The following is a 10,343-nucleotide window of genomic DNA, read 5'->3' on the forward strand; positions in this document are numbered from 1 at the left end:
AGAATTGTTCTTTTTTTAAAAATCCTTCATTAGATTGAAAATACACTTAATTGCAATGAATGAGAGCACAAGGGTGGCAAAAGTGACTGTCGGTGTGGAGCTACATCAGCACTGCTGTGGAGATGAACCTGATGGTCACCAGTGTCCCTCAAGTCCAACCAAGAACAACTAAAAACCCCAGTTGGTGGGAGAGTGTGGTCTCAGCAGCACCCTGCACTCTTTATACAGGGGTGCATTTAATTTGTTGTGTGTGTGTTAGCACCTGTCACTTTCTGGATTTATTGTGTCCTGGTGCTTTGTCAATGCTGGGGTTTCTTATCTGCAGAGCCCAGCTGGAGAACGAGAAGAAGAAAAGGGAGGCCATAGAAAAGGAGAAGGAGCAGATGGAGCGGGAGAAGCAGGAGCTGATGTTAAGGCTGCACCAGTTTGAGGAGAAGACCAGGAAGGCAGAGAAAGGTAAGGGCCATGGACTGTCTAGAAAGTGTCTATATGTCTGCTATCTCTGTATGGGTTGCAAAAAAAATTTGAAGTTTTTTTTTTTAGTCTTTTGTGAAAAAATAAGCATTAAAATTGTGGCTTCACATTTATGCCTTGTGATGTTTATGGTGTTAAAAATTAAGTAAGGTAATTATGCAATTTAAAACACTGGGGTACACGAGTCACAGGTTTGCTATTGGTATTCTTTTACTGTACTACAGTGATATACAGAGGAGAGGGCCTGGCCAAGCCATTACTTTCCCAAAGTAGACATATGCATCAGAAATCTATCTGATCAAGCGATCTGGTAAATTCTGTGGGCCACCTGTTTTTGGAATATTTTTTTCCCACTACCGTGTCCCATTTGGGGTAAAAAAACCCAACAAATTCTTGTAGTTTCCTTGACAGGATTGTCTCCTTGAACATACTGTTTTATTGCCTTTTAGTCACACGGAGGATTTTGGTAACTTGTCTGACAGCATTATGCCCTCACTGCTCCTGTGCAAGTACAAAATATTATTTTTATCAGACTTACTGCATCTGCCTTATGAAGTAGCCCCCCTTTTTATTATAATTTAATTTATTAGATTCCTAACACTTGTGCTGGTTACAGCTCTAGTATTTGGTCCAATGTGCTGTAAATATGGTTGAGACTGCTATACGCAAGTATCCTTGCACATTAAATTGTAAATCCAGTAAAACTGAGCCAGAAACTCCAGTTTCAGTGGTGTCACCTGGCCCAGTTCCCACCTGGAAGCACATTCCGCTGTGCTGCGCCAGAACGAGTGGGAAGCCCACCATGTCCCCTCCCGAAGCCTGTGGGGGCACAGCGGCGCGGTCTCACGGGTCTGTGTGCGCTTTTGCAGACCTGCAGGAGCAGATGCAGAGGGCCATGCAGCTGGAGCATGAGAGGAGGAGGGCGGAGGAGGACGCCGCGCGGCTGGAGGCCGAGCGCCAGGCTGCCCTCCTCGCCAAGGAGGAGCTGGCCAGGCAGGCTGAGGACCAGATGAAGAGCCAGGAGCAGCTGGTGAGCAGGTTTCCTCCGCCAGCAGGGAACTGCACACGTCCTGTTTGCCGTCTGGTTTCCTTGAGTATTCTCTTAAATTTGGCATTTGACTTGGAAGTTTTGCTTTCTGACATCTGCCAAGCAATCTCTCTTTTCTGATCTGTCCTTGAGAAGCACATAGCATGTCACATAGTTCACTTTTTTGGAGCAAAAGAAATAATGAAGCTGAAATGATTCTTACATTATGGAAATGTGTAGCTCCCGGCTTTTTGTCTTTTGTTTTTATTTTCTAACCTCCCTTAAAAACATATACAGTCATTAAGTCATCATTGGGGTCCAATTGTGAAAAAGATTGACTTCTCTCTGGGTTTAGGATCCTTATTACCAATTGGAATGCTTTTAGCCATTGTACAGTTATTTTAAAAATGTCAGCATGAATTTATGTAGGGTCTGCGAGTATTATTTGACTTCTAGTGAAAATACGTCCACAGCAGGTAAAAATCTACTGTAGACTACATTATGATACGGCAGCACTGAAATCTGTGGATCGGCGTCACCTGCAAGCTTTGCTTGAGGGATTGTTGAGGCAATGATGGCGGCTGCGATAGAGGGTGAAGAGGAGTTCATCTTGTTTCATGATCGGCAGAGGTTTAGCACTTTTAACTTGAAAACGGAATCCAGAAACACACTAAAGTGAGGGCCCCGATAAGCAAAATGTTTTTTCCATAGGCTGCGGAACTGGCAGAATACACAGCCAGGATTTCTTTGCTGGAGGAGGCTAAGAGGCGCAAGGAAGAGGAGGCCGACACATGGCAGCACAGGGTGAGTAAAGACGCTCAGCACTGCAGGGCGCTGACGGTTTGCTTCTCAACAGCAGGGGGCTACTTCCTGTCTTCACTCTGCCGGCAAAGAGCTCAAGCAGCTCAAGCTAAAGCATTTTTAATAAGAAAATATTTTAAATAATCTTTGGGTAATTAGAGAACACAGAAATGTAAGATTTACTTGCAGCACATCAACTTAACAGTCAGCACTGTCAATGTTTGAGGCTGTACCTCAAGAATGGTGTCGAAACTGTTGATCCTGTGTTGACTACTACACAGACTCTGCTTACTACATTCTCTAAGAATTTTTAAAGGCTCACTGTGCCCAGGCAGTCCAGGTAGTTTGCAGCTATTGGTACAAGGCAACTACCCCTTTCACAAATAGTCTGAATGAACACAGATTAAATGCACTTCTAACGAGGAAAAGGTTTTGAACAACAGACAACAGTCTGAATCATGATTGAAAATGTGTGTACTACAGTTTTGAGTGTTTATACTATAGTAACATTTGTATTAAATGTACATAGTGAAACAGTATTTCTTGTCTTAGAAGCTGAAATTGTTATATAAACCCAGATATTTTCCTGTATATATTCCTTAAAGATGTATTTCTCTGAGGTGAAATCCATTATTAATAAGCATCTAAATTTCTTTGATAGACACGTCTTATTGAAGCATGCTTACTTTTATAATCACAATTGACATGCTCTGACAAATTCCAATTGATAAAAAAAATTAATTATTCTAGGTCCGATACCTACAGTACATTTAAAAACAAGAGTCTCATAAATATGAATGATTAGCGCCTGTCTTTCTGTATATACTACTTTTGCCATGATCTAATATTTTTTTCAGTAGCTTTTATTTCTCCACTTTAATACAAACCTTTCTATTACATCATTCTCCAGATGTAAGCTGAGGTGAATTTCACAATAAAAGTGGTCTTATTCAACCTATTTATTACGGTCTTTTTAGCCTTACTTTAGGACGTCTGTGGAAACATGATTACAGACCTGTTCCTTTAGAGGTTGTTACAACCCGTGTTTCTTGCTTTCCTAAGAACCTGCCACCTTTCTTTTGTGACGCTTGAACCGTGCTGTATAGCACTCTGAGAACATTCTGTTCTGTGGCACTAAATAAAGGAACAATGCAAGGTCAAGGATTTTCTCATGGAAATACTAATAGGGAAGTAGTTTAAAATCTGCAAGAGGTGAAAGGCAGACATCAAACAAACTTATTTGCCTTTCTATTCTTTTCAAAATGATGTTCATTTAGCCAAGAAATTTCAGTTTTAAACCTTTTGTACAAGAAATACGGAGGGGAGGAAATAAAGCCACAGCAGCACAAAAAACAAGTGAAACATCAGTATGCAGACAGAGATTGTTATAACAATGCACCTCACTTAGGCTATCATAATGGGAAGACTAGTCTACCAATGGACAGTTCAATACAGATTTGTCATAATAGAAAGTCTTCAAAAACTGATAATTTGAGGCAGCAATTCCACAGGTTTACAATTGATTTCAGCCACTGATATGAAGAGTGTCAGTTGTTGTGAATTTAGAAGATCGTGGCCACACAAAACTGTTAACTAGCAGTTAGTATATGAAAATTAAGACGTATGATAGCATTGCTATTAACAAGAGAACTGTATACCTAATAGACTTACTGTACGTTGTAAAATGTACCAGTGTATCAACCAATTTGTTTAACATTGTGGTGTATTTTGTCATTCTTAATGTATTCCTATAAAGTATAGGCTCTTTAGAAGCAAAGGCGTATTTAAGTTGTAATTATCATAAACGGAGTGACCTTTCCTTTCCTCAGGCTAAGGAAGCCCAGGATGACCTGATGAAGACCAAAGAGGAGCTGCACATGGTAATGAGCGCCCCTCCTCCTCCTCCCCCTCCCCCGGTCTACGAGCACATGGATGAAAATGAGCAGGACGACGGGGAGGAGAACAACAGCACATACAGCGCCGACCTGCAGACTGAGGGCATCAATGACCACCGCCACGAGGAGGAGCGGATCACCGAGGCCGTGAAAAACGAGCGCGTGCACAAACAACTGCTGGTGAGTAAAGGTGCCGCTGGGCTGTAATTTGGCAAAGATTAGCAAGCATTCAAACGCTGTGCATTGCTACAGCAGCTAACTTTTTCAGGATATTTTTTTCTTAATATTTGTTTTTTATTGCCGTCCAATATACACAGTAATCATTTAAATAGTAAAGTTATAAAATAGAAAATGACACAAAAAAACAGATCCCCTTCACCCCCCACATCCCTCGCCCAAAACAAGCAAGGATTACACACTTAATGCATAATCAATGCATCTAAAAGGTGTAGATGCATATTCATATACACATTTATATATTATTTCATATTTATATTTCTTGGAGTGAGAATATCCTTTATATTTGAATTTATAAACTTCATTTACATTCATAAAGTAGTCATTAAATTATACAATTCTTAGTTTTATCTTTATTTGACAAAATATAGCTGCACATAACATTAATCCTTCTAATTTCTCCCATCTCCCAGCTCATTCTGATTCCTTTTTCTATGTGTTTCCCATTTACTGTTTTGTGGTGCTTGTGGGTTAAGACATAATCTTATCTGCTTTAATGCTGCTATTCTTAATATTCAAAAGATGCAGATCATTTATAACAATGTATCACAATTTGAGAGTTACTGTATGGGTTTTCCTCTTTCCATGACGGACAACCGTCACGTAAGAAACCCTCTTCTCGACCTGGTGCTCTTTCTTCTAATGAAGATTTTTTCTCCCCTTAGGCTTTAAGTTCAGAGCTTGCCCAGGCCAGAGATGACACTATGAAGACCCAGAACGACCTGATCCACACCGAGAACGTGAGGGCTGGCCGCGATAAGTACAAAACGCTGCGACAGATCCGGCAAGGCAACACCAAGCAGAGGATCGACGAGTTTGAGGCTTTGTAAAGCCATTGAGGGCAGCCACAGGCCCCCGGGAAAGTGCGCAGATCTCCAACCTTTCCGATTTCTGAGTGGTCACTGTAGGAGCTTCTCGATCTTCCTAGATCCATAACCACTACTCATCAACAATCATCTGCATTAAGAGAACAATTTTCCAGTACAAATGCAAACCAGCTTTGGTGATAACGGGCACATAAGGGCTTATAATTAATTGATTGCACAATCTTGTGTTGAAATTTTATATCATTTCGGTGCCAAACCTTGTTTTGCATATTTTAGGAACAATCTAAATCTTAATGCTATATCTGTTTTTGATGGGAGGGTTAGTTTTTAAATAATTCACGTTAAAGACCAATAGTGTGCCATAAAATAAGTAGAATCTGAAAGCTATTGCTGAGCAGCAGAGCAGCATTCTGTAATGTACACAATGATTTTCTGTGTGTACTATAAATCCATTGTTTAATGTCTTTTCATTGGATTGAAACTGGAGTTTGAAAAGGGTGATGTCTTTGCAGGGACCACTCAGAATAAGACGAGAAGTAAGCAGTATAAACCTATTATTCATTACCTATACGTTCAAGAGAGTGTACAAGTTTTTTTTTTCCCCATTATGTTTGAACACACTTCCATCCATATATTTAATATTGAGATAATGGATAATCATTAATAGATTAGTATTTATATATGGGTTATACCAAGAGAAATAAATGGGTATTTCATCTTGCTTTGTATATTTTTGCTATCTTACTACAATATTAAAGCTGTATAATAAAGTTCCTCTATCAACCAAATTAATTATAGTTTTGTTTTACGTATACTTTAGATCACTTAAAGAAATTTGTAAATTATTACTTTTTTAAATAAAATATTCAACCTGCATGTAACTCTTTATATACATTTAGCAAATTTCTAGTTAGATTTCTGATTGTTTTTGCAATTTAGTGTATTGGCGTTTCGGGGGGAAAAAGACTCCAAAACCGAAGGCTTCACATACTTTTTTTTTCACCTTTTTGCACATGACTAATCGTTGTACAGTAATGAGAGACCAATGCAAAAGACACTTTTGAAAATCGGATTTGTACGTCTACCAACACAAAGAGAAATGTATATGCATATAGGGAGGAGCGTGTGTACTGAATAATAGCACTGACCAGCCTTCTTGGATGTTAGCTGAAATGCTTTCCCCCTGATTGATTCTGTCGTGAAGATTGAGAATGCCACAATGCTGTCTTTTCATTATGTTTGGCTAATTTACCCTTTTTGAAAATGGTGTAGTTACAGAAAATGTAAGCACTGTCACAAGGTACAGGCAGCACTGCTTTCCTACTGTACTGTGTTACTTGTATCTAAACGTGACAAATGTTTTAATAAGCTGTTCTTTGATATATTGGCAATAAAGATCTGCAAGAAAACTGTCTGGATTAATCTCATAGCCTTTAGTTGTATAGAGTACAATTGAACTTCCTGATTTGGACATCAAGATGGCAGACGAGTTACCAAACTGGCAGCTTTAACTTGCACATGAGGGTTCTTAAGATTTCAGTGGATCTGTGGAACAAAACTGTTACAGTTCAGAATTTTTTAGATTTCTGTTGTGAGTTTGGCTTGCTTATATGTGTTCTCTTACTATAATTTAACATTACAGCCCTCATTAACAAGACAAGTTAAGCTTTTCTAAGAAGGTATGTCCACACTGATTCTTTTAAATTGTATTATTTTACCTCAGAAGCAAATTGGACCTTTTCACATTTAGGGGTTTAGTTGATTATTGATTTGTAGACTTTTTTATTTAATCATTTTATAGGTTGACAATCTAAGATATATAATCTAAGATAAATCCTTTGCATTGAATTTTGTTTTCAGGATTTTTTTTTTACCACGGAGCAGAGACTTATTGATTTTATTTTAGATATTATACAGCATAAACATTGGGTACTGACTAAGACAAAGGTCTTTTATTGTTTTCTTTAGTTAATGTGAGCAGGCGGCATGGTGTCTGGAAGAACACTCGGAGATTGCCCAGCTCTCTGCATCACCCAACTGTTATTCTTACAGCTATTCACCCCAATGCGCAACTGGGTATGATCAGCTAACCGTCTCAAACACATTTTGATGTTGTCTGTTGCTGGCTGGTTCCAAGCCTGTTAAAGTGACAGCTAATTTGTCCTGAACCTTGAAGTATTGTGTATTCTAAATATGCATTAAAATAAAAGTTCAGGTGGGTAGCTGCGTCAGCAGGAGTAGGCTGCAAAGGAACAAGCAATAGGGTTATTCCATGCTGAAAAGAGAAGAAAGAAAACGCAACGTTTTGGCCGTGGAGCCTTCTTCAGGTGTGAGAAAGACAGGGCAGTAAGCAAAGGTAATGTACAGTAGCAGGAGAACAAGCTTGGAGAGGAGGAGTGAGGGGCGGGAGCAGGGGGACGTCTCTTTTTAGCATGGAATACTTGTTCCTTAAAATAAAAGTGCTAATGTGTTAATATGTAAATTGAGAGCTACCTGCATAAAATTAAGTTATTTATGGAATTTATATTTACATTGACTCTGGCACTGTGGCTAAGGATCTGCGCCAGTGGCTGGAAAGCTGCCGGTTCAAGTCCCGAGGCTGGCAGAGGAATCCTACTCTGTTGGGCCTCTGAGCAAGGCCCTTAACCCCAGTTGCTCCAGGGGTGCCGTATAAATGGCTGACACTGCGTTCTGACCCCAAGCTTCTCTCTCCCCGTCTGTGTGCCTGTGTGTCTCATGGAAAGCATGCTGGGGTATGCGAAAAGACAACTTCCTAATGCAAGAAATTGTATATGGTTAATAAAGTGATCGTATCTAAGTTAAGCACAGACACAAAATGTCTGAACCTGTGGGTGCTCTTGTTTAGAGCAGGATTACTACTGCAATTTAAACATTTTGTGACTGTATACTGCTTGTGATAGAACTTTAATATACTGTAAATTAAATCTCCTGAGTGCTATCAACTCTACACTTTGTTAATGATACGAAATTTCTATTACTGAAGTGCTGCTTGTAAAAATCATAACATCTAAAGCTTGCTGTTAACAGTAATACAGTAAAAGATATTTTTAATGTCATGTAAATTTTTACTATCTAAATATGCATTATTCCAACAGAAGCTGAGATACCTAAAATATACTTAAATATAGATAACTACACTTATTAACACTTAATTTGCTTTTATCATTATTTTATCATTGTAGCACAACATGAACGTGAGGTTTTCAGTCAAAACACTTTAGAACATTATTGTTTACCATTTTCATATTATTTAAATCTAAATGAACTCAAATTTAACTTTTTGAACAATTGACTGCATTTGTTTCTGATGGTCTTACACATCAGGGCTTCTGGCAAACGCTTGTTTAAAAACAATCTGCGAAGGGGGTGTGTGAGATATAGATGTTAAAAAGACTATAGGAATATAGACCTCATTATGTAGTGTATTGTAAAGTAAAAATCATAGAGAGTAAGCCATACAGTGCATATTTAATCAAAACTACTCTGGAAAAGCATGTTGCATGAAAGGCGTTTTCATGGTATTTCAGCCGCATTATATGAGGTAATCATAAGTGCAATTTATTCCTGTGAAAAATAAGACTTAAGTAGTGTTTGGTTATCGAATGATTATAATATAGTGTGGGGATTATCACTGATGCTTCACAGCTCTTAGATCCCTGAGTTTGATTCTAGTCCAGCCTGCATTCTATGGGGAGTTTGTGTGTTCTGTCTATGACCATATGGGTTTTTGCTTGATGCACATATGTCCTCCTACATCCCCAAAGACATGCTGGTCAGGTGAACTGGTGCCTCTACATGTTTACTGCTGAGTACAACACAAAAACTCTTGAGGATCACTCCCAGGATCCAAGAGTCGTGAGGCGGTAACATTAACTGACACCCCACCACGCAATCCTGCTATAAAATCTATAAGGATAAAATATCCGACGTTATGCTAATATGCGATCGCATATATTACTGTGGTTCGTTTGTAGAACTGGTCTATCTAGAAATAACGACCTATCTTTAAATTATAGATTTATATTAAAGTAAACTAGCAGAGCAGGTGTTGGGAGAACGGGTGAATCACCAAGGGGCAGGGCTATCTCATTTAGGCGAGTCACATTTTTCAAATTCTCACGGGGAAATCACTGAAGTAGCTGCACCTGGAGACTCTAGCGCCCTACAGTATAAAAGCAGTTCCTGTGGCAGTCAGACGTTGTTCTTTTACGGGCCCTCACAGTTTAGAGAAAGCAATGAGCATTTAGAAGACGATTCGGAGGTAGAGGTTTTCGTCTTGCACAACAAATTACGAGAAAGTTTATAGTGGAATAGGACTGATAGCAGCCTCGGTCGTTTTCCGGGTCGGGACGCCGGTAAATAAGAAGACGGTTAATGAGCGTACCCGGCCAACCGGAATCGACCGAGAGAGGTTCTTGCCACTGCTATCCGGGGAAGATATGGTTACGGTTCATGTGGACAGCCCTTGCCACTCACATACTGTAAGCCTACAGTATAAATCGGGTGTCATGGTTTGGCTTCACCTCTAACAATAAAATACTAGCTATTGTGTACTAAGATGTTTAGATTTACTTGATTTCGTGGTGATGCTTTGACGATGACTAATAGACTGGTTGGTTTTGTTCATCTTTAGATTAACTGACAAACTGGTACATATTGCGGTCAGGTTTATTTACATTTTGAGCACAAAATTGTATAATTGTACTCATTTATAGTGATTGGATTAACAAACTGAACGAGAAAATCCTGTTTAAAAGGCAAAGGAAAGTTATGTTCTGCATTCTCTGAGGTTTTGATGAGTCATTTGTGGTCACCAGCAGGAATATTTCAAAACTCTGAAACTGGAAATGGGACCGTTAAATCTCTCTGCACCATCACGCTTATCTGCACTTAGAAATTAAATTAACACGAATTTGGTTTTTCAGAAATGGAAATGTTTGCATGAATCTTACTAGTACATTAAAAATGTTTAAATACAGTAGCGTTTCTGTTGTGGATTGTGCAAATCTTAGACCTTTCCTTTAGCATGCTATTGGTAACTCGGGATGTTAGCAAATGTAG

The 10,343-nt window shown here is 39.1% G+C and overlaps 1 protein-coding gene across 2 annotated transcripts in view; it reads left to right on the forward strand.

Moving 5' to 3' along the window:
• The window catches only part of ezrb (ezrin b), a 34,772-nt gene extending 28,102 nt beyond the window's left edge, over window positions 1-6,670 (forward strand). For both annotated transcript variants that reach the window (XM_088909542.1, XM_088909544.1), the window contains exons 10-14: window positions 326-456; window positions 1,344-1,504; window positions 2,213-2,305; window positions 4,132-4,377; window positions 5,100-6,670. In XM_088909542.1, coding sequence (XP_088765668.1) covers window positions 326-456; window positions 1,344-1,504; window positions 2,213-2,305; window positions 4,132-4,377; window positions 5,100-5,264 — 796 coding nt within the window. In that variant the 3' untranslated portion in view covers window positions 5,265-6,670. The remainder of the gene's footprint in view (window positions 1-325; window positions 457-1,343; window positions 1,505-2,212; window positions 2,306-4,131; window positions 4,378-5,099) is intronic.
• The last annotated feature ends 3,673 nt before the right edge of the window (window positions 6,671-10,343 follow it).

This window comes from Atractosteus spatula, chromosome 2 (genome assembly GCF_055471065.1).
Source record: "Atractosteus spatula isolate fAtrSpa1 chromosome 2, fAtrSpa1.hap1, whole genome shotgun sequence".
In the NCBI taxonomy this organism is placed as follows: Eukaryota; Metazoa; Chordata; class Actinopteri; order Semionotiformes; family Lepisosteidae; genus Atractosteus; species Atractosteus spatula.